The sequence below is a fragment of the Rhinichthys klamathensis genome, unplaced genomic scaffold (assembly GCF_029890125.1).
Source record: "Rhinichthys klamathensis goyatoka isolate OS25496 unplaced genomic scaffold, OSU_Roscu_1.1 h1tg000011l_1, whole genome shotgun sequence".
Lineage (NCBI taxonomy): Eukaryota > Metazoa > Chordata > Actinopteri > Cypriniformes > Leuciscidae > Rhinichthys > Rhinichthys klamathensis.
In genome coordinates, this window is record NW_026606564.1 from 566,820 (window position 1) to 591,809 (window position 24,990).

The 24,990-nt window shown below is 39.3% G+C and overlaps 1 protein-coding gene across 6 annotated transcripts in view; it reads left to right on the forward strand.

The window, feature by feature from the left end:
• The first annotated feature begins 4,615 nt into the window (after positions 1-4,615).
• kmt2cb (lysine (K)-specific methyltransferase 2Cb) overlaps positions 4,616-24,990 on the forward strand; it is a 108,764-nt gene continuing 88,389 nt past the window's right edge. For 3 of the 6 annotated variants that reach the window (XM_056262996.1, XM_056263019.1, XM_056263003.1), the window contains exons 1-3: positions 4,617-5,459; positions 8,339-8,521; positions 21,900-21,988. In XM_056262996.1, the coding sequence (XP_056118971.1) occupies positions 8,340-8,521; positions 21,900-21,988 (271 nt within the window). In that variant the 5' untranslated portion in view covers positions 4,617-5,459; position 8,339. Of the gene's footprint in view, positions 5,460-8,338; positions 8,522-21,899; positions 21,989-24,990 lie in introns of all 6 variants that reach the window. The other 3 variants (XM_056263010.1, XM_056263035.1, XM_056263027.1) reach the window with 2 other exon arrangements.

Sequence of the window (24,990 nt, forward strand, 5' to 3'; positions counted from 1 at the left end):
GCCCAGTCACGAGCCGCTCCAGCCCCAGAGCCGAGTCAAGAGCCCACTCCAGCCCCAGAGCCCAGTCACGAGCCCGCTCCAGCCCCAGAGCCCAGTCACGAGCCGCTCCACCCCCAGAGCCCACGTCACAAGCCCGCTCCAGCCCCAGAGCCCAGTCACAAGCCCGCTCCAGCCCCAGAGCCCAGTCACGAGCCCACTCCAGCCCCAGAGCTCAGTCACGAGCCGCTCCAGCCCCAGAGCTCAGTCACGAGCCGCTCCAGCCCCAGAGCCCAGTCACGAGCAGCTCCAGCCCCAGAGCCCAGTCACAAGCCCGCTCCAGCCCCAGAAACCAGTCACGAGCCCGCTCCAGCCCCAGAGCCCAGTCACGAGCAGCTCCAGCCCCAGAGCCCAGTCACAAGCCCGCTCCAGCCCCAGAGCCCAGTCACAAGCCCGCTCCATCCCCAGAGCCCAGTCACAAGCCCGCTCCAGCCTCAGAGCCCAGTCACGAGCCGCTCCAGCCCCTGAGCCCAGTGACGAGCCGCTTCAGCCCCAGAGCCCAGTCACGAGCCGCTCCAGCCGCAGAGCCCAGTCACAAGCCGCTCCAGCCCCAGAGCCCAGTCACAAGCCGATCTAACCCCAGAGCCCAGTCACGAGCCCGCTCCAGCCCCAGAGCTCCGTCACGAGCCGCTCCAGCCCCAGAGCTCCGTCACGAGCCGCTCCAGCCCCAGAGCCCAGTGACGAGCCGCTCCAGCCTCAGAGCCCAGTCACAAGCCGCTCCAGCCGCAGAGCCCAGTCACAAGCCGCTCCAGCCCCAGAGCCCAGTCACAAGCCGATCTAACCCCAGAGCTCCGTCACGAGCCGCTCCAGCCCCAGAGCTCCGTCACGAGCCGCTCCAGCCCCAGAGCCCAGTGACGAGCCGCTCCAGCCTCAGAGCCCAGTCACAAGCCGCTCTAACCCCAGAGCCCAGTCACGAGCCCGCTCCAGCCCCAGAGCTCAGTCACAAGCCGCTCCAGCCCCAGAGCCCAGTCACAAGCCCGCTCCAGCCCCAGAGCCCAGTCACAAGCCCGCTCCAGCCCCAGAGCCCAGTCACAAGCCGCTCTAACCCCAGAGCCCAGTCACAAGCCCGCTCCAGCCCCAGAGCCCAGTCACAAGCCGCTCCAGCCCCAGAGCTCAGTCAATAGCCTGCTCCAGCCCATGAGCCTGCACCAGAGTCCGCTCCTACCCCAGAGCCCGACCAGGAGGCCACTCAAGCCCCAAAACTATTTTTTTTTTGTCAAGTAAAATGTCCTCACCTCATGTCTTCATCCACACCCTGACAGGAGGTTTCTGTAAAACAGCCCCTATTGAATATAATACAGCTTTTCTAAAATAAAGCCAATAGTTAACCTCTTAACATGTTTTGTTTTAGCACATTTGCCAAGTCTGCCAAACTTAAGTCTGTGCTGCAAAGTATTCAAGATTTGTTACAATTTAAGTTGGAAATGACATTTTGGGGTCTGTGCTCCAAAAATGGGACTAAAATTTGATGTTTAACATCTGCCGTTTAGATACAGTCCCTGTCTGCTTTGTCAAACATTTGTAATGACATGCTGTTTTTACAGTGACAGACGAACAAATGATAGTCAACTCTAACATCAGGCTGATTAAGCACAGTACCACAATAACATTATAACATTGATGTAATCAGTTGCATTACAATACTTGATTTAATAGAATGTTTTCTCTTTGAAAGCATTTTTTATATTTTTCAAAGAGAGATAACTAAAAACATTAATTACATTTCACAACACCGCTTATAAAACTTCTTTTTAACAGATGAAGAGATCAGGATTGTGTGTGTGTGTGTGTGTGTGTGTGTGTGTGTGTGTGTGTGTGTGTGTGTGTGTGTGTGTGTGTGTGTGTGTGTGTGTGTGTGTGTGTGTGTGTGTGTGCGGGCCTGTGTGTCCGTGTCTGTGTCCATGTCCATGAACAAAACCGCTTATAAATCAAAGTGAATTATTTGAAAATCTACAAATGCAGAAAGTTTTCTCCTCTATCACATTCAAGAAATGGTATACAGTGTCACACTGCCCCCTGGCCAAGTAAGGTAGTAATAACTTTGCAAAAAGGCTCTTATCAACATATTTCACAACCCTATATAGTATTTATCTGTTTTATGTCAATTTAAATTTTTATGTTTTTATATTTTCAATGTTTAATTTTTATAGTTTTATGTCAATTTTGTGTCTGTAGACACCTTATAGACGCATTTTTAGCTTAATTTAAAGTTTTTTTTTTTAATTAACATTTTTGGATAAAATTGTGCAGGTCAGGCAAAAACGAGAAGGGGATCTAATTGCAGCACTCAGGGCTGTCGCTGAAGGGGTGAAAGGTGGTGTAGATTCTAGGGGCCCATGGCTCTGAGGGAAAAAGAGACCGTTATCGTCACAGTGTACAAAAACGAGAATTTGTGAAAACGGCGAAGTCATGCGCATGTAGTTTGTGAAAAACATGTAGTTTTTCTTTATAAAGTGACGTTGCTAACTACTGGCCTGGCAGCAGAATACAGCCGTTTTAGTCTTTTTCACTGATCCGTGTGAACGGGGATCGTTTTGACAACGTTGTCATCTTTACGTGAAAAACGGAAAGGAAACACTTCCATCGTTGTCGTGTAAAATGTACCCTCAAAGTCCTACAGAAACACAGAGCAAAACTAAACCCTGACAGACACTTTAGGAAGGAAGTTATTTAAACCACAATACACCCTATAACCATATATGAAAGCTTATTTTCGCTTCAGAGTAAAAAAGAAAAAAAGGTAATTGTGAGGTCTTAAATACGATATAAAAACACATTGGAAAATAAAATCAAATTTTGCCTTTTAGGTTTCCATTTATTCTGCAGTTTGCATTTTGATTGATGTAATCTAAAATTGGACTGCATTGCTTTGTAACCTGTTGTAAAAAGCTTTACTAAAAAACAATAGTCAAAACGGGAGAAATTGTCTGTTTTGTGGCAATATAATTATGCAGCATAATTGAGATTTCCTCATGATAGAAAACATAGGTAGACTTACATTAGCCTTCCTCTCTGGTGAGCATCTGAAACATTTATCATCTTCTCTACTGAGATCTAAAGTCAGACATATACAGTAAAGAGGCAAAAACCGTGCATGAGACAATAACCCGATAAAAAGAGAAAAATTTGATCTGAAAAAAAAATAGCAAGTCTAAGTCTCCCATATGTGAGATGAATGTTGTAATTCAGGCTATGTTGTATTCTCTTTTACAAAATATGTTTTCTATTACATATATGGGTGAGGATAGTGCACTTTAAAAGTGTGTTAAAACTAGTATGCAGCTCCATATTAACTGTTTTCTATCAACAACTGTTCAAAAATGACTTGACCAGAGAAAATGTGGAAGTGAAGGCTGTTCATATTTGTTCTCTTTCACACCATTGTCTAATGTCTATAAATATGAATCTGAATGTATGATGGTATATTTTTAATTCAAAGTACATGCACATTTTTTATTTGTAAGATTCTAGTTTTGCACAAGGAAAAGATAAATAAAACTTCGGATTTAAGGAGTGTTTTTGCTCCCAAATGTAGAAAATGTAGAAAGTAATGTTGATTATTGGGCCTATAAGATAATAATGTTATGAAATTCATCCAGTTGGTCTAACTGTGCTGAAAGCAACGTAAACTTGGCAGTCAACATTGATGGAATTTAAGCTGCATGTCACTTCAAAATGTTTATCATTTTGTTTTTAAATAAATTTCCAAACACTGTAATCATGCAGGGAATTTGGCCTGAACTACATTTGTTCTCAGCCATGTTTAGGTAACAACTTATTGTTAAGCAATTTACAAATGCCACTGGAAGGGCAGCATTTACACAAGAAAATAAACGTATAGTATTGTAATATCAGCTGATATCTAAAATGTTTAAAAAAAAATAATTACATAAGGGAAACCAGGGTTTGTTGTCATACCTTTTACTGCAGTGAATATTTCTCATGATTTTTTTTTAAAAAGTCAACAAAAGCTACAAAAAGGCATTTAAACTTTTTCACTATTGCCCCAAAATAATGGGAACCTGCAGTATAATTATAAATGTTTATGCTGAATATAGTAAAACAGCCCAAAAAAAAACAGGTCCTATAGAAAATATATTAGAATTTTCGCTGGAGAACATAATTTAAGAACATACGTTTTTGAATATATAGGTTTCAAACAAAACCATTTCTGAAAAACTTTTACTGAAAACCTCGGATTTAGGAGTCAATACTAAAGTTGTAATTGTAATATCTCTAAACATTGATCTGTCCTAGAGTCAACCACGACGTTGAAAGAAAATACATAATGTAGGCTAAAACTGTTATTTAAAAAAAAAAAAAAAAAAAAAAAAAAAATTACATCTTAAGTCAGTCGAACACAACCACATGACCCCATGGCCTGAAAGGAGACCGTGTAGACGTGTAGACCAGTCGACCGGTCCCTGTACTCGAATCCATTCCGCGTTTTGCAGAAATTCTGTGCGTGTAAAAAAAAAAAAAAAAAAAAGTCGCCTCACCTGCTGAGCGCTCCAACATATCACTCCGCAGGGTCAGTTTATATTATTTTTATTTTACACTGGCGTTTGTAAACAGGCTAATATATTATTTAAAAATACACTCTAACGTTATTATGGATGATAATGATGTGCACTTCTAAATGAGAAGGTGTCGTTCCTTTGAGTGCCGTGCCTAATGTTGTGGCACTATTTAGCATGGTGTCGCTCACAGTGCGTGATTCGGTTACACTCAAATATGGCTACCATGGAGTGCAAGCTACAACTTTAATATTTGTACTAATGCAGAAATGTAACGTTTTACTTCATTCCCCGTTCTACAGCCGCGTCTAATTGTCGTCTTATACGTGTACAAATTGTGAATACCCAGGCAAGGAGACCATCTCGATGGGTTTAGCGTTAATAAAGTATAGCTCGAAATTTGCAGCTTGCTCCGCGAGCTGATCGAAATCGTCAGGATTGAAAGCTTGAAAGCGAAATCTGCTTTCGGTTTTCCCTCATTTGGGGATATTTTTTTGTCTGTATTTCTCCGAATGTGTCCAGAGATCGGCTCCTGTCATCGCCTCGCAGGAGCTCAGATAGCGGTCGGTATGGCTTGTTTTCGGATGAGGGATGTAACCCTCGAGGATTTGGCGATGTGGGATGAAGCGGAATAAAGAAAAGTGATCCGTTCAAACCGAAGGAAATCGGATGCGTTCTGCCTATGGATTAAACATTATAGTTTGTCTGTGGATTTTACTGGAATACGTGTACAATATCGCCGAAGATATCGCTTTGTCACGCTGGCTTATTTTCCAGAGGAATAGTGGTGTATTCCTCCCCAACCCCCCAGCGCCATCCACAAACACTAAACAAAAGTACTATATGTCACGTATATGACGGTTCTTGTCATGAAGGAAATAAATAAAAATTGCTAGGGTCGAAGAGGTAAGTAAATATCGATCGACGAGTGTGTTGTGTGTGTTTCTCGTCACCATTTGCGAGTGCTTTTGTCGTTTCTGTCGCCTTTCTGCATGCGAGCACTTGATTTCGACCGAGTGTGCAGCTTTTCTTCTTGTACTCTCGCTAAGCCTCCACATTAACTCTAAAATCATCAAAAGGTGTTTAAAAACGTCCTGCATCTTTACTGTCCACTGCCTTTAATGGTCCGTTATATGATTCCCGCATGGATAGGTGACTCCAAGCTTGAGTAATGTTTCCAAGTTAATCAGCCGGGCTGCAAGGCCTCTACTGTATCCACTTATAGCCTTTCTTGCGCATTTACAGTCATATTTCCACTGTAACACTATCACATCTAAGTTGACACTACATTGCACGCGATGATCATCTTCCAAGCGAGAATTTTTGGACAGCACCGATACTTTGTATGCAGGTAGGTTTAGCCTTTGGACTACCCTAAAGAGTGCAAATCCGCCTCTCTCATTTAAAGTCGCCGGCTTGTCCTTGTTTTTTCCCATTCTATAAAAAAGTATTAAGTAGGGAAACCGTATGAGTATTTCATGGCACGATATTATTATTGGCACCCTGCGTATGTAAGGCTCTGAAACACAAAGCTCTGGAGACAACTGAACAAAGGCAAAAAGCTGGACATGCCCCCTCATGTGAAGAAGCACTTGCTTTGTGTGCTTCTGTTGTTTCAGTACGGCTATCCCCTGGTTCCTGTGTGTGTTGTGTTATTTAATAATTTCCTCATATAGCCGATATATATACACATACATACAATACATATATACACTCTATAACTTAAAAGGAAACCCTCTATAGGTTTAGAATTTTTTTCATAATTTCAGATAGATTGTGGCTATTTGTTTTTCCTTATCTTACACTTAAAATGATTATTGTTGGTGTAACAGTGTAGTCAAGTTGGTTGAGTCATATTAAATAATTTGTTGCTTGAATTTAACTAGTTAGATTAGATGTTACCACATCAAGCACATTTTATGCTACCTACTTAGAAAAATGCTTACATTATAGTTTATAGGGTTATGTCACTATTAACCCTGGTGAGAAATTGCTAAATTGCAGGAGTATCAAGTGTAAACAGCAGGTATACATTAATGCAGTTATATGACCCCAATATAATACACATGTGAATGCATTAGCTGGTGCTGCTACCATGTTGTGTATCAGAAACACCTGTTCATCATCCTTACCTCTGATTAACAGAAAACTTTAATTTGCATGTAGAGATGCATTTGTAAACTGCATTTCTCAAAATGAATCTAAAGACATTAATAATTTTGCAGCAGCATCATTCTGTTAATTCTCTCTTTTTAAGCTTTAACCTTTTGATTTACTGTACTCTTATTTAATCTTTATAATTTCCTTGTATTACCTCCGCCATACTCTGTCCTGGAAGGTTAAGAAAAAATCCTTTGCCCTTGCAGATGTTAACCGTGGGCTGATGTTGACTATGGACTCAGACTTCAGATCCATATGTTGATACTTTCTTTTCTGTTAAAGTAAATGGAGTTTTCTTCATGTCTCATTTGCTTCTAGTCGACCAAATAAACATTTAGCAGATGTATGCATTTCTAGTGTTTTTCTTCTGTGAAAAAGTATTAAAAAGTATTGATGAGTCATTTTGCACACAAGGGCGTATCCAAATGTTTGTCCAATCAAATGCGCTCTAGAATGATAATGTCCCTCCCCTAATATTGCCTACATTTGGCTAGCAATAGCATGTAGCAAATAATGCTTCTCAGCTGTGACTTAAACTAAAGCCTATTGGCTGTTTACAATTAGGAGACGTTTTCTTCAATATGCCCTCCCCCATCTTCCAGTTTAAATCAGAAATCTATATATAAAAAACAAAAAAATCACTTGCCAAGCCATTTCATAAGGTTTTTAAATGGCCACCACGGACAATGTGTACGTACACACTAATGGTAATGCACACGGCCTCATTGAAGGCTTGACTCAACCATGTGAGGTCTAATTGTTTACTCAAGGCAGGATACAATGAGCGCAACCCAGGGAGGGATCCCACGTAGTTCCCGGAAAAGACAGCATCCCGTTGGCAATATGCCTTGTCAGCTGTGTGGACAGGTTGGCAGAAGCACCACGCAGAGCAGGCACAAGGGTCAGCACTGGGGATCCGGCAGAGCAACAAATAACAATATGCACAACATTCAGAAAGAATACAACAACACGACCAAAACATTGGTCTGTCAGTCTGTCACTTTCAACTGTTTGCTTTTTATCGGATTGTGAAGTCCAATGCTGTGCTAATATGTCACAAGTCAAAAACATTAGGTAGATAGATGCTTTTTTAAGCTAAACTTTCCTTTTAAAAATGGCATAACTGATAATGATTTAATTAAAAAAAATATATATATTTGCCACTCTCAAATTTAGGTGGAAGTGTGTACTAAAAGTGTGTCTAGCGTAGCAAAAAACTTCATAGCATTGTGTGGATTGATTTTATTGGAATTAATAAAGTGTGCTAAGTAACACTTGTTTTGAATTTTAATGGAACTTTTGCTGAGTTGTGAGTTAGACTGCACAGTCCACACTATGAACAAATTATACAAGCTTATTAAAATATAGGTTTAGTATTAACCTCAGGGATTATTTTCTCCTCCTGCATTAGGTTTTTTTTTTTTATAAAATCAGAATTAAAACCTCACTGGTTGGGGAATGTTGTGTTTTGAAGGTGTAAATCTGCTGCTAAGCTGGAAAACGTGCTATGTTAAAAGCTTTCCTGGAAATGTACAATTTTGTCAGCCTACAGGATAGCAGACATTTATGATGTTATATACTTATTTGTGAAAATAATGTAGTATGTGTTCACATCTCTTTCACAGAATGTCATCAGAGGAGAAAAGTCTGGACCCCTCTGACAAAGGACCCTCGCCACCTCCTAGCAGCTCTGGGGCCACTCCCACTGGAAGTCCGGCCCCCACGGATAAGCGGCCCCGGGGCCGCCCTCGTAAGGACGCATTATCCACGGCAACAACACTTCCATCTGTGCCCAGACAGAGAAAGAAGTAAGTTTAATTAAACTTCTGAGGTGCTGTTTTTATTAATCTGAATAGAAATGTTGATTATTGGTCCTATAAGATAAGAGTCTTATGAAATTCATCCAGTTGGTCTAACTCTGTGTCTATGCTGGAAGCAACGTAAACTTGGCTGTCAACATTAATGGCATTTAGGCTGTGTGTCACTTTTTATTAACCACGGATCAGTTTTGAGTTTGTGTGTCCCATTTAAAAAAAAAAAAAAAAAGGAAATCGGTTGGTGTAAAAATAAAATAGAATTATTTTAAAGTATAAAAATTACCAAAAATCATAAAAAGTGTGTGTTATGTATCAGCATGGAGCAAGGTGGTTGAAGGGGAGGGGTTGAAAGGCAAAACATTGCTAACGTTATTTATTTTTTATTGAATTATTATTTTTCCATTAACATGATCTTTGCGTCAACTAATGCTGACTTAAACTTAAAATCTTTAATAAACAACATAACTAATCACAAAACAAAGACATTTTCATTCTGTACATAATTTTGTGTTGCCTAAATTCACTTGTAGCATTTAAATGGACTGATTTTGTGTGTGTATGTGTGTTTATTTTTTATTTTTAGCTAATCGCTATTAGCCAGATTCTCAATATCGATGCATAGTCTGCATACCTAAAAAACATTACACATTTTATTTCAGATGTTTGCTACAAATAACGTAGATGGGTTAGCAGTGCGGCACTTCGCAAAGAAAAACTGAAATAGAATGCACTGTTTTTACGCCACGATGGGCGCTTTCCATAATAGACGTCTTTGTTGATTTATAATGGGAACATTCTAGTTTTGATGCACCGCTCATGTCCAGTGTAGGCATGGTGTTAAATTTTGATTCATGAAAAGCCTTCCTCCTATGCGACAAGCAATGCATTTGACCAATTTAGCTTCATGGACACATGGCCGTGGAGGTCTCCTCATCTGCTCTGATATCTCTCTCTGACAGGCCGCTTTAAATGACGGTGCGTTCAATTAACCCCTTTAAAGCCCTTCAGCTATTTACCCATAAAACACATTTAAAGAGAAGCACCTGTTTGCCTGACTGGCATCTTGATCCAGGGTGGGACTTTAGGCTAACCAGAATCCATTGAATGTACAGAAGCAGTTTTTGAACGGTAATCCTGGCAGACTTCCTCTGTTTCACAACTGCATTTGAGAAGAGTTTGTGCATCTTTCTTGACTCCGATAACCGTCTAAATGGAGGGGAGGTGCTTGGCATTTTTCCTGAGGGGATTAATTATATAGGAGTCTTTGAAATGAAAAGCACAGGTGCCTCTGTCAGCTTAGGAGCTTTACTATGACTGGGTAAGGTGCGAATGTCAGTGGGACGGTCTGATGCTTTCATTAATATATCTCACAAAATCATCTTCTTCAAAAGAAGAAACTTCCTAATACCATACCATTCAAATGTCTGCAAACTGTTGATTTGCTATGGTTCTTGCATAAAACAGATGAAATAACAAGATTTTAGCTTTTTCTGAAGACATTGCTAGTGTTAGTGCATCATAACTGTCCGCTCGTGTATCTTTTGGTTGTTTATGGTTGGCCAACGTCACAACTTGGCGACGTACACTACCATTCAAACGTTTGGGGTTGATACGATTTGTAAATGTTTTTGAAAGAAGTCTCTTATGCTCACTGAGGCTGCATTTATTTGAACGCAATACAAACTGTTTTTCTATGTTAATATATTTTAAAATGTAATTTATTCCAGTTATTTAGCGTTTTCTGCAACAAAATTTTAAATGGTAGTGTATTATTATAAAATTCATGTGGTCACATCATCACAGTTATTTTACTATTTTACATCGACATTTAAATATGGCTAATTTCAAATGTTCATAAATAGTTTTTGTGAAAGTCTTTCATAAATGTGAAGATGTCAGACTTGTGCTTGATGTCCATCAACTTCAAAATAAAAGAAACTAAAAGATAATTTAAAATAAGGACATTTTATTTGTAAAGTCAGGTGTGTATATATATAGCATTTCTCACAATACATTTTTACAGAAAGTCATTGAAAAAGCGCATTGGGCATCAGGACCTGCAGTGTAAATGCGGCCTTATGGGAAAAACATGGCTCTAATGCCTTGCGAAGTATTTAATTAAATGGATCACTTAAAGGAAATTATAATTCATGGTTATGTAATACATTAAAAAATGGGTTACATTTCCAACAAAAAACTCAGTGACGAGTGATATATACCTTAACTTATATAAAATTGCTTTGCCATAATGTTTCAGTCATACCACCCACTCCCTAATTCATACCTGAGAAAAAGCTGCCACCATGATGCTATGGTATTGTGGGTGGTTACTATGCAGTTGCTAAGGTAATACTGATGGCTGATGCTTTGCTTACTAGCCCAAGACAACAGATCCAACCCTAAAGAATAAAATCTATGGGGTTTTTCACTCGTCCGCCAAGAAGTCTGATCACTTAGAAAAATAATAGCATAAATCTTCTCAACAAACCACATTATTTGAGGTATCATCCATGTCTCTACCACAAACAATGCGGGACAAATGTTTTTGGTTTGTTCAAATCCTAATAGAAATAGCGAGGCTTGCCTTGGCAAACACCGCAAGTAAAGGAATTCTTCAGTTTATTGTTTTCCATTTTCCTTTGTTGCGTACTTCAGTTTAGTGGTTCTCTAAGGATTTAATTGAATTTGGTCCCATATTTTTGAAAGGAAACCATCGGATTGGTTTGCTTCACAGAATCCAGTCTTTGAAATCCATTGCATAAAACTCCACTCCAGATATTATACTGTAGTTGTGTGTTGGCTCTACTTTCGAAAACAGTAAAACTCTCTCTCTCTCTCTCTCTCTCTCTCTCTCTCTCTCTCTCTCTCTCTCTCTCTCTCTCTCTCTCTCTCTCTCTCTCTCTCTCTCTCTCTCTCTCTCTCTCTCTCGCTCTCTCTCTCTCGCTCTCTCTCTCTCTATGGTGGGATCATGGGGATAAGTTATAGGTTTCTGGGCTTGGGGGTTGGGTGCAGAGCATGCCTAAATGGACCATGCAGTTGCTATGTTCTCTTTTTTTCTTTTTGCAAAAGCATAGACCAATACCAATGTGTATGTATATTTACACAAATATACTTAATCTTAAACGTGTGTTGCAGGACGATTTTTATTTTACCTTTGACATTTGATGATTTGCAGAGCCAATACAGGATTTTAAAGCAAACGACGTCAGCATTACGTAGTGACACATGACTGGCAATTGCAAGTGGATACTAGATGACATCACAGCTGTCGGTCCTAAATGAGACCAAGGTCAAGTTTTATGAATTTGGACCTACATTTTGCTGCATCAGCCATCTGCATTGTCATGTTGTCATATTTTAATAATAAAATCTTTGTCTAGTTGAATTTGCTGTTTCACATATGGAAGTACGGAAGTAATATTGTTTGTGAATGGCTTTTCCTGTTGACTTTATTGTTCCGTTCGTTTAGATCAGTAAAGACTGTTCATAAGTAGGACTTTTTCATGTTCCCTCATCCAGACGGAGATGATGTTTGGCTGTCTGGGAATTGTGATGCATATTTAATCCTCTGTCTACTACAGAGGCCTACTAAGTCATCTTGGGGTTGGGCATTTACACAATTCATTTCTATGGTACCTCCATCCAAACGATTTGAATAGGTGTAAGAGATTTACTCTAAAGGTACACATACCAAACCAATCAAATCAATCCTAAAGTGCATTATGAATGACAGATTAATGACCTGTCAGAATAGTATCATCTTCATTGTGTGTTACAAGGGTATGCTAAATTAGCATGTTTGTGTTATATGTGCACTAAATTATTTCTTCTTGAAATCACAAAGGAGCACGTCCCTACTGACTACCTTGGTGCTCAGGTTACAATGTAACCTTTGTGGCATAACAAGTGACATTTTCAAAATCATCTATAATTTTATTTAATAGCTGTAATTAATGTTTTAATATATATATATATATATATATATATATATATATATATATATATATATATATATATATATATATATATATATATTATATATATACATATTCCAAATAAAAAAAATATCACAGCTATTAAATTATTGATGATGAAATCTTTATGTCTTTACATATTCTCTAGATATCGTCATCATTCACCTGATAGTTTCAACTAGCTTCTTAAACCCGGACATGTGGTCTATGGTTCTGAAGGTTTTGCTGCATGTGTCTCTATAACCTCTGGGGCGAAATCCCTCCCGTTTGTCAGCATTCAGCCTTGTTAACTGTCTGGTATAGGAAGTCATTTGCAGGGAGGAGTCATTTTTGGCATGGGACAGACTGCGATTTCTCTCTCCAGTGGCACTGGTAATTACCCATCCATCCCTCACACACTCCCTCCTTACGGCAACCCTAGAGAGGGGCTGGCTTCCCTTTCAACTCTGCTTACTGTACCTCCTCCGTCTTCAAACTGTGTGACTTTAATTTGAATGCCTAACAATTATCACCCTGATGAAGTGATACATAGATCACACAAGAAGAGCTCCCGTGGGAATCTGACAGCCACGGATCTTCACTGCGCATTTGTGGGGCGGATGTGTAGAAACGCAAATGGATGTTTGGCTGTAGATGGATGCGTGCTTGTTTTGTTGTCAGGGTTCTCAAGTCTCACGCATTGGCCGTGAGACACACGCAATTCAACCAGTTCACACGCTCACACGCCACACCGTGTATATCTCACGCTGAAAAGGCAATGCCAACCAAGTTGTCCTGCAAGCTTTATATATAACGTTGTATACGAGGCGCAGGCACACAAAGTAAAGTTTCCTGCCGCCAGCACGTATCTCTCGGCCAGATTGCGTTCGTTAGGCAACATAGACGCGCGAACACACGGAAGTTGACGGAACATTCTCGGCCACTGTACGTTCGTTACTAGGTAACCAACAACATCACGCAAACACGCGTCGTGATGGAGAAGGGAAGAAAGCTTGTCTAACATTTTTAGGCTAGAACATTTAATATATAGCCCATCGTGTACATATTATTGATGCAGTCAAAAACTCTACAACTACTTTGCAACCAGGCCAGAAGCTTTGGCTCAGTTTGGCTAGCTTACATTACCTGAAACTATAAGGGAAATGTTAGTGGGTATGGGAAGGAATGAAAATGTATTTCTTCATTTTATTTTAAATTATATATTATACTGTATTAATAGTCTTTCTAGTTACATTAAGGCTACATGTATTAAAGCAGAGTGCTCTGGGTAATATTTTATATCCTGTCAAAACATACATTAATCATTGCCATTGCATTTTTATTTTTCAAAGATGTCAGGGAAAAAGCAAAAAGATATTTGCGCACACACACACACACACACACACACACACACACCTTAATACTCTAATATGTCCATTTGTTCACAATGTCCCACCACACAATAAATCATTATACCATTTCGACACATTCAAAATGCAAAAAGATTTGTTTTTCCAAACTGTTTAGAGCAATTTGTTATATTTTTGTAATTTTTGTATATTTGTAATTTTGAAATATAACATTAAAGAGTAGGCTATATTTGATGTGATGAATTGCTCTGTCATTTATCAGATTTACCAATTGTTATAATTTGAATTTGTGCTGGTTAATTATGAACAATGGGTAAAATTGGGGGGCAGGGATGGGCGGGGGCGGGGCTCCATTGGGGCTCCTCCCCTAACCGAATGTGTTGATCTCACTCCAAGCTTTTGATAAAACTTGAGAACCCTGTAATGGTTCTCAACTGGTGGATCGTGATCCAGAATGGGTCGCAGGTCTGTTTTGTTAAGTTCGCTGACAATAGGGGGAAATGATTATGCATTTATGCATAATGATTATGATTACGGAAATATTATGCATCCATATGTATGTGTTATAGGATTGGAATGGGTGTGAATTGAGAATAAGATATCGAATTTCTTGGAAATTAGGAATGACTTACAAACAGAAACTACTAGCCATTGACACAGTTACGACCTGTTCACACCAAGATGAAATTTGACAAAGACAAAAATTTGGTGTGATAAGCATTTTAATCGGAATGAATGCATCCGTTCAGACCGACACAAACATTTGCATGACGTCGGACCTAATTTCCTTTTCCATCACATTGCGAAGAACACTGCCCAACCAGTAGGACAGCATCATACAAAATTTTAAATAACAAAGGCTCTACAAGTTCACGAACACAACAAATTGAGCAACATGGCCAAAAGGAAGTGTCAAACTAATTTCACACACTTGAGTTTGAACTAGAGGGTTCTCTTTTTGGGGGGAGGAAAATGCAATGAAGCCAATAACTGTTCACAGTTACACCTTGTTTGTGGCAGTCTGGTGAACCCTGAATGCTGGAATGGCATATCTTCAACTAAATTAACCATGTAACCATTTATCACAAATTTACTCCTATGGCATTCCTTTCAGAGCTTTTTGTTATTGTACATCTTGATGTTGTTCATGTAGCTGTCATGTTGTTTTGCACACATTACTGTGTTTTAATGAGCTAAACAAATATCACCATCATGGAGTTTAAATGATTAACGTAACTTATTTAAGTAACTAGTTTATGGATTAAATACCTGATTTGTCCTCCCTATTAGTCCACAGTAAATTTTGTGATGCTGTTTTTCATACTTAACATTGTCTAATATCAGCATCTGAAAGTGTACATTTGAAAGACTTGACAACATTCATCCTAATGGTTGTTTAATTTGTATGTGCCTTATTTATATGCTGATTTTATATATATTTAGATAAATCTTGTGTAAACATGTCTAGCTCATATTCCACCTCGATATAAAATAAATAAATAATAGATTTAGAGAAAGCATTTTACTTTTGAGAGTTTTTTTTGTGATTCCCATAATTATCAATGATGATTTTGTTTGATTCTCAAAACTAATGCAGTAATTTTATGTCAAATTTGGAGTAAAATAATACTATCTAAACACACACACACACACACACACACACACACACACACACACACGTAGCATTACAACATCATTGTTGCAAACATGCTGTAGATTATGCATATCATCCTCTGTAAAATCACTGAGGGACCCCTACAGCTGGGGCCCCTAGATTTGTCACTACATTTAACCCCCCCAGTGATGGCCCTGTTAAAATATACCTTGAGATTTTAGTCTTTCCATTCAAATAAATAGTAGCTGTACTTGCATGGCTGGAAATAGCTGCGGGGTTGTAACCAAGATGGCTGCCGAATGTACTGTCTTCTGTTGAAGGATTTTGACGTCTCACAGGGAAGCTTTACTATTACTCTAAACACAAAGAGGAACTAACTGAATGTATGTGCTAACGGTTTCTAAATGTTATAGGGAAGTTGCATATAGACACGTATAACCAGGTTCAGATTTTACCCATTGTTCTATTGTAGCTGTCTGTGAGTTCTATTGTAGCTGTCTGTGAGGCATTGGTCCACCAAACCTGATCTCATGAGGAAACGTAACCATCTCGTGGGGTGCCGATTTCATGTGATTTCGTACAATGTGATTTGAAAGGAAATGTATGATTTTTTTAGGGAAAAGTAAGGATAAAAGTCCACCCCTAAACATAAACGTGGCCAAAAATGGCAAAATATTTAGTGGCCTTTACTCCCAAATCACTGGTCTGGAAATTAGCAAGAATTGCACAAATACTGTCGATAAAGTAACTCAGCACGGACTAGCCTTGCAGACGGCTTTTTACAGGAAGAAGTTGTTCCACTCAATGATAATGGCTGTTCAACTGTTCATGAGTAGTTGAAAAATGTCTCCCAGTTTGTTTAAGTTTAATGTCAGACCAAATATTCACTATAGGGTTTAAATCAGGACTCTGACCTGGCCAAAATGATGGAGCTTCTTGGTTGTCTTTGCAATTTGGGAAGAAGCATTTTCTTGTTGAGAATCTGACCATTCCTCTTTAGATAGCATCTTTTCAATTGTGGGAAGCAAGCCATTCTGCAATATTCTCCTGTACTCCAAAGCATTAAATGACTGTTCACAGTGAAGCAGCTCCTCACACAATGACACAGTCTCTTCTTCCGTGCTTCACTTTGGCAGAGATGCATTTATTATTATATTTCTCTGCAGATTTTCCAAGACACCGCTCTGGAGCATCACCATGCAACTCATGTATCATTGTGATTCATCACTCCACATACAATTATACATATCCCATATTCTGCCAAAAAACTTAATTCTGTCTTTGATGTTTTTCTGAGACAGCAATGGCTTTTTAAGTAGTGCATTTGCTTACATTTTGATAATTTCCTGACCAATAATATTTGGTTAAGACAGTTAAAAGCTTAGTGTTTAGCCATTTTGGGCTTGGCCCATTTTCTTTGGCAGGAGTTCATACTGTACATCAGATACTGTTCTCTGAGTACTGTGTGTTCTGAAAGACTAGAGCGTCACGTAGCACCATAGCAACAGCTGTAGGCTGGGCTCTCTCATGTGACTGGCAGCCTGTCATGCACTTCTTTGACACCGAATCCATTGAAAGGCTAAGGGAAAAAGAATTCTTTATTGGCTTCAATAAAGGTAATGAGATTTGCATTTCTATCTTTTCTTTCTGAAAACAAACATCATACAGCCAATAAGTCAATAACATCATACAATAGAGAACAATGAGCTTTTCTAAAAGACACAACACAGAAGACAGTAAAAATAATGCCAGTATTAGTTGTGATTAAGTTCTCCTAATATCCCCAGTTCCAGACAGATCCTTAGTCAATCAAACCTTGAATTTTTTTTTTTTTTTTACTCGTGGACCTATGCGGTTTATCAGCAAAATGCAGCTGGTGAAGTTGGTTGACTATGGGGAATTCACACAGAATTCGTTTTTCCATTCCACTGCGCTACTTTTCAATAATCTTTCCTATGAAAAACACACTAGATGGATGCATTTGATGCATTGAACGTCTTTCTAAAAATCTTCTGAACACAAATGAAGATCTTTTTTATTTAATCTGATAGCTTTCAGTCCCTCCACTGACAGCTACGCAACTACAACTTTGAAGCTTTAAAAAGTTCATAAAGGATCGTAAAACTAATCCATATGAATTGAGCGGTTTAGTCCAAATTTTCAGAATAGACTCGATCGCTTTAAATGATGATTAGATTGAATTTAGGCTTTTATTCAAATTTAAACATTGATCACCGGACATAAACAGAAGCTCAACGAACCTGCCTGACACCTGAAACACGAGAATGAACCTCATTGGTTCTTGCTGAAGCTCAAACGTGCTGCGTAACACGAGAATAAACCTCATTAGTTCTTGCAGAAGTTCAAACGTGCTGCGTAACATGAGAATAAACCTCATTGGTTCTTGCAGAAGCTCAAACGTGCTGTATAACACGAGAATAAACCTTATTGGTTCTTGCAGAACCTCAAACGTGCTGCGTAACACGAGAATAAACCTCATTGGTTCTTGCAGAAGCTCAAACGTGCTGCGTAACACGAGAATAAACCTTATTGGTTCTTGCAGAAGCTCAAACGTGCTGCGTAACACGAGAATAAACCTCATTGGTTCTTGCTGAAGCTCAAACGTGCTGCGTAACACGAGAATGAACCTCATTGGTTCTTGCTGAAGCTCAAACGTGCTGTATAACACGAGAATAAATCTCATTGGTTCTTGCAGAAGCTCAAATTTGCTACGTAACATGAGAATGAACCTCATTGGTTCTTGATGAAGCTCAAACGTGCTGCGTAACACGAGAATAAACCTCATTGGTTCTTGCTGAAGCTCAAACGTGCTGTATAACACGAGAATAAATCTCATTGGTTCTTGCAGAAGCTCAAATTTGCTACGTAACATGAGAATGAACCTCATTGGTTCTTGATGAAGCTCAAACGTGCTGCGTAACACGAGAATAAACCTCATTGGTTCTTGCAGAAGCTCAAACGTGCCGCGTAACTCGAGAATAAATCTCATTGGTTCTTGCAGAAGCTCAAATTTGCTACGTAACATGAGAATGAACCTCATTGGTTCTTGATGAAGCTCAAACGTGCTGCGTAACACGAGAATGAACCTCATTGGTTCTTGATGAAGCTCAAACGTGCTGTATAACACGAGAATAAATCTCATTGGTTCTTGCAGAAGCTCAAATTTGCTACGTAACACGAGAATAAATCTCATTGGTTCTTGCAGAAGCTCAAATTTGCTACGTAACACGAGAATAAACCTCATTGGTTCTTGCAGAAGCTCAAACGTGCTGCGTAACACGAGAATAAATCTCATTGGTTCTTGCTGAAGCTCAAATTTGCTACGTAACATGAGAATGAACCTCATTGGTTCTTGATGAAGCTCAAACGTGCTGCGTAACACGAGAATAAACCTCATTGGTTCTTGCTGAAGCTCAAACGTGCTGCGTAACACGAGAATGAACCTCATTGGTTCTTGCAGAAGCTCAAACGTGCTGCGTAACACGAGAATGAACCTCATTGGTTCTTGATGAAGCTCAAACGTGCTGCGTAACACGAGAATAAACCTCATTGGTTCTTGCTGAAGCTCAAACGTGCTGCGTAACACGAGAATGAACCTCATTGGTTCTTGCACGTCAAGCGAACATGCTTGAGCTTCTGTTTACCACAACTCATGTGTGAGTTGATGAATGTTTATATCTGAATAAAAGCATAAATTAAAACTGTTCATCTAAGTGTCAAAGTGTCAGTTGCATAGCTGTCAACGGAGGGACAGAAAGCTCTCAGATTTCATCAAAAACATCTCCATTTGTGTTCCGAAGATGAACAAAAGTCTTATGGGTTTGAAATGACATGAGGGTGAGTGAATCATGACAGAATTTTCTAGACCTTGCAGGGTTTTTTGTTCCACTGACCTCCATCTAGTCTTTTTAACTGCAAAAAACGTGTTCTGTGTGAATGGCCCCTAAGGAAGTCTTGCTGGTTAAAGTCGATTTAAATCCTTTTTTTTAAATACATGTTCTTTGGTCTTATTGTGCACAATTCTATGGAAGTCTGTTTTTGCCTCCAGATTAATAAAAGTAATGATAATAATAAATAAAAGGTACAGTTTTGGGTCAATGCGATTTTTTGAATACATTTAGTCGACTAGGATGCATATGAATAAATAAATGCTGCTCTTTTGAACTTTCTGTTCATTAAAGAATCCTGGGGAAAAACATGATTACGAAAATATTAAGCAGTAGTGTTAAACTAGTAGAATAGTAATAGAAGATGTTTACTGAGCACCAAATCAGCATATTAAATAAATTCAGCCTTGTTGAGAATAAAGACATTCAAAAACTTTAAACAATTTTTGTCTCACTCTGCCTCTGAAATGAATTTCCTTTTCACCCAAAGTCTCCATGCCCTCTTATTTTTCATCCCCTCCCATCCAATCACCTGTCATATAGAGACCACTTTTCACTTTTCTAGTTGGATGGCTATTTTCCTTTCGAGACACATGTAACTGGCAAAGCTTTAGATATCTAGGCTAAATGAAAAAAAAAACATCTAGGCTTTAAATAAAAACGCTAATTAATATCAAATAACAGATCACACAGACCACATTTGCACAAATTGGATGAAATGCAGTGATCAAAACCTGATCTGACTGGACACTGCTCGTGCGAATGAGTCACCAAGAAGATGAAACCCTGTTCAGTGTGTAATCTAGGTTTGAGTGGCGACACCAGAGCAGGGTTGTGTGTCCGCCCTCAGGGCTTCTGGGGAAATGAGGAAATGTCATCTTCATGATGCTCCTATATTGAGCGGCAGCTTTAATGAGAGGTATCGCACCCGTTACTTCCCCCTCAGTGCATGTAAACAAATGTGCCCGAACACAAACACCGTTTTCACATGGCCGTCCCACCCTTGCTCAGGGCCACGAACACTCAGTTGGGAACCAGAGACAACTGGTGGTGCTGTATTTAAATAATATAGTGCATTAGTGTCAATCCACTTATTCAGCTGTGCTGGTATTTTTTCCATTCTTTTTTCCCATATGGATTTAAAACGTTTATTTAAAGCATTGATCCAAGCCAGTAAGTTACAAGGTGAATTACAACATTACACATTTTTATTGAAAGCAAAAAAGCATTTGAAAGGTGAACAAAAAGACAAATGTACAAGGATTTAGTGAGGGAAAGAACTACAATCCCATGAAGCATTGCCAATGACATAATCAAATTAAAAACGATGGTGAAACATAAAACTATTACAGTGTAACTTCGCTAATTTTCAACCCGCTTTGTATTATTACAATGTCTGTAGTATATGTAAATGAACATGTTTAATGGTTGTGGTTTGTGGTCAGTTTGAAATGTTGGTTTTTCAAAAACACAGAGGTTTTTCAGATTTTCTGTTGTGGCGTTCTCTCCATGTTTATGATTCTTTGCAGCCTTTAACCACTGCCTACAATGAGCTGGTTCCTACACTCTTTAAATTATTGCACCCGTCAACACCATTATTATCTTAGGGTGTCTTGTTTGGTATGATTGAATCAAACTCAAGTTTGTTTCCCCCCTTGGTGCGGATCTTTTGGGCAGGTGTGAATACAGCAATCACACTCGGGTGCGGACCAAACAACCGTACCGAGACTCAGCTGAAGAGGTCCGGTTAGAATTTCTGTCCAATGAATGGACGACCTTAGCACACGTGTGGTTTTGTTTACAAATTCTGGTTCACTTGCAAAAAGGGCAGTGTGAAAGGGAACCACACCAAACAAAAAAAATCAACGTTGTATTTGGTCCGGACCAAAGCAAGTGAACTAGCGGACTTTCCTGGTGTGAATACCCCCTTAGTTTGCTAAGAAGTATTTCCTACTAAAGCAAAGCAGTATTTGACTCTGGTCAAGCGTATCCATAGCACACTGAAGGGAGTGGCCTTGGACGGCAACATGTCCAGTGCATTATGGGTGTTGAAGTTTTCCAACCTATTTGACAAAAGGGAAGACAACAGCCTTTATTCTCAGTTTTTTCTAGTCAGGTATCACCAAATAAATAAAAATAATCGCCTTTCTACTGTATAGGCAGCCAAGTTTTATTGAAAGCCCATTTTGCCAGCAGTGAAGCAACTCTTTAATTTAAAGTAATGCAGATTAATGTAATGTAGTTTAAATGTAATTATTTTATTGAAAAAATTATCATTTGAAATAATACGAACAGATGTCTTATATACCATCTCGACTCGTATATGTCTTATAAACAATCAACTAACAACCTCGAAACTCACAGAAGGTCTGCCTTTGAGATGTGTAAATTATAGTTCAAAAATCAATATCCCTATGGAGAAAATTGATGAGTTTTTACTTCCGGTACGAACGTTGCACTCTATTCATGATCAACCAGTCTTCCCTGAATCTAGCGTGGCAATAATAAATGTCTCTTTCTCAGGAATCGGGGGCGAGGAAAAGCTCTGGTGGAGGATGAAGACAGCACAGATGGAATGGAGACAGCAGAAACAGGAAGCACACAGGAGACAGGTAACTGCAGCCCTCTTTTCCTTTTCTTACTTTCACCCTTTTCTTCTGGCTTCCTCTCCCACTCTTTCCTCTCTTTTCTTCTCTCCTCCCCCACATATACCCTCTTTAAACTTCTTTTCCCACCGCTCTGGGTTTCCTGTGTCAGTCTTTTCTTTTCAGCCGTCACATCCCCCTTCCTCAAGAGTCAGAGAGCGAGGCTACTTCTCCTCTGAGGCAGTTCCAATGATAAACAAAATCACAATGTGGAGCCCTGAATTGATTTTCTTTCCCAGCTGTGCAGTCAATCTAACTCAAACCTTGGCCGGCCGAGGAGGAGCTTTCAAGAGGCTCGGCCGTCCACACTCCTTGAGCAGGATTGATGAGATTTTCGCCCGTCTCCACATGGCTCCGCTCTCTAGCTCTAATTGAAAGGATTTGACTCTAGCCACAGCCTTTCTGCTCTGGAGTCTCCCCACCACCTTTCAAAGCATGTGATTGAGGTTCGCAGCAGCCAGTGGAAGCTAATGCCCACTGAAAGCCTTTTAAAATCTCATCTTGTGCATTTTGCCCTCATTTTCTTGGCCCTTTTGCCTGCTTGTGGCTGGCGGCCTTCTGTTGAAGGTATGATGTGCGTTCAGGTTCACAAGCAGCTTAAAGACTTGTTTTGGTTGTGATCATACCATTTAAAGGTGCTCTAAGCGATGTCACGCGTTTTTTAGGCCAACACATTTTTTGTTACATACACCAAACATCTCCTCACTAACCGCTGGCTGCCTGTCCCCTGAACACACTGTAAAGAAACACGATCTCTGTCGACAGCCCAGGCTCCACAAACAGCAACAAAAACAAACTGGGCTAACCCGCTCCACGAAACATGACAAACAGTTCCAGCCAATCACCGACAAGAAGGACTTGGGGGCGGGGTTTGGGGGGTTAGTGGGCGGATGAGGAGGAGGGAGGGTCTAGCTAGCCTCCGTTTTGTTTGACAATACTTTAAAAGTCAACAAGAAGTGACGTCACTCGACATCGCTTAGAGAACCTTTAACCTTAGAGTCATTTTTAAATTAGTAGCGCGTTCCGGGTTCGTAGGATGCAATTTATTTTTATGTTTTTTTACAGACCTCCACATGAGAAACAATTACCATCCGAATAGGGCTTTTTGACAGCATTAAAATTATACTGTAATTATTAACTGCAACAAACTGAATCATTTATATAACTTATCATTCATTTGCATATTACCAAATTTATATCACTGTTAAAAAGTTTGGGATAGTTTTTGAAAGAAGTCTCTTATGCTCACCATGCTGCATATGTTGAAAACAAAAACAGTAATATTGGTAAATATTTTTTTAATATGTTTTAAAATGTATTTCATTCCTGTGATGCAAAGCTGAACTTTCATCATCATTACTCCAGTCTTCAGTGTCACATGATCCTTCAGAAATCATTCTAATATGATGATTTGATGCTCAAGAAACATTTCTTATTATTATCAATGTTGTAAACAGTTGTGCTGCTTAATATATTTGTGGAAACACAGTGATAAAAACATTTCAGTTAGCTTTGATGAATAAAAGAACAAAAAAGTTATTTAAAGAATTATTTGAAGAGCTGTAAAGTTGACTAAAGCTACAGTGCAAGTTAAAAAAATGACCAGAAAAAGTATCTTGTTACTAGAGAAGCTACGCAATACACACTATCTGGCAGGGTTTTGCATGGTATTTTACTCACCTAAAAGTTAAAGTAGTAACACTGTAAGGATACTTTTTTTTTTTTTTTTTTTTTGCAGTAGGTTATAGGTCATTATTCATTGTTGAATTAGTTGAAACTGTCATAGTAGTTTCTTCATTCGTTCTGTGAAGCCTACATGGAGCTGTAATAACCAGATAAATTGTCTTGACACTGCAGGAGAACTGATGCTGGCTTTGAATGTCACTTTCACCTTGGAGGTTGGAACACTCCCTCACAGTCAATAATATGAGCTAGCATCATTAAAGGTGCTGTCAGTAACTGATTAGCCTCCTGAACCTAAGAAATAACCTTTGTGTCAAGGTCACCACTGAAGTAAATGGCACCATAATTATGAAAGTACACAGAACCACTACACTACTAAAGTGCTGCTTCTTGGAGGAAGCTGTCTGTCAGACGATTTTATCCTTTTCTTAAGTCCACTACATTTTGACATTTTCTAAAGAAAGTTTGAGTGATGTTTGCCTGTGCTAAACTCACTGACTCAATGCTAGAATGTTGCAGACGGTTGCCAGGGCATTGCTGTTTTGTTGACAAGGTGTTCTGAGTGTTTTAGCATGTTGCTATTCAGTTTATAGGGTGTTTTAGCACGTACTAGGGTGTTCTGAGTATGTGTAGCATATTACAGTTCAGATGCTAAGGTAGAATTTATTAGCATGTCGCTATAGAGGGTATGCATTGACATCACTTTCCCACCGAAACACACCCCTCAACCGGACTGAGGGGAAAAACATCCTGCAGCATGACTGGCTTTAATAGGGGAAATAACTGCGAAAAACGGGACTAAAACAAACAATCATCTTCTTAAACTAAAGGCAGATGGACTCGACAGTGTTCCTCACAACTCACTGAAGAACCAGGCTTCTGAGCTGATTTTAACATCGGGGAAATGCATAAAGGAAAGCCAGTGAACAGATTATCTGCTAGACAACACTCTGAATACGATACAGGTAGATCTAAGTCAGCATGATTACTTATATCATTGTTATATATCGATATATCGCCCAGCCCTAAAACTTGTTAAAGAACTAAGGTATCATAAATATAACATTATGACTTTCTGTAAAGCTGTGTGGAAACGATGTGTATTGTGAAGCGCTAGGCAGTAGAAATAAGCTTGACTTGACGCTTGGCAATACTTCAAGACGGGATTTGTTGATGAAATTAAAGGGGACTTACTTATTATGCCCCTTTTTTTACAAGATGTAAAATAAGTCTCTGATGTACCCAGAGTGCGTATGTGAAGTTTTAGCTCAACATATCCCACAGAT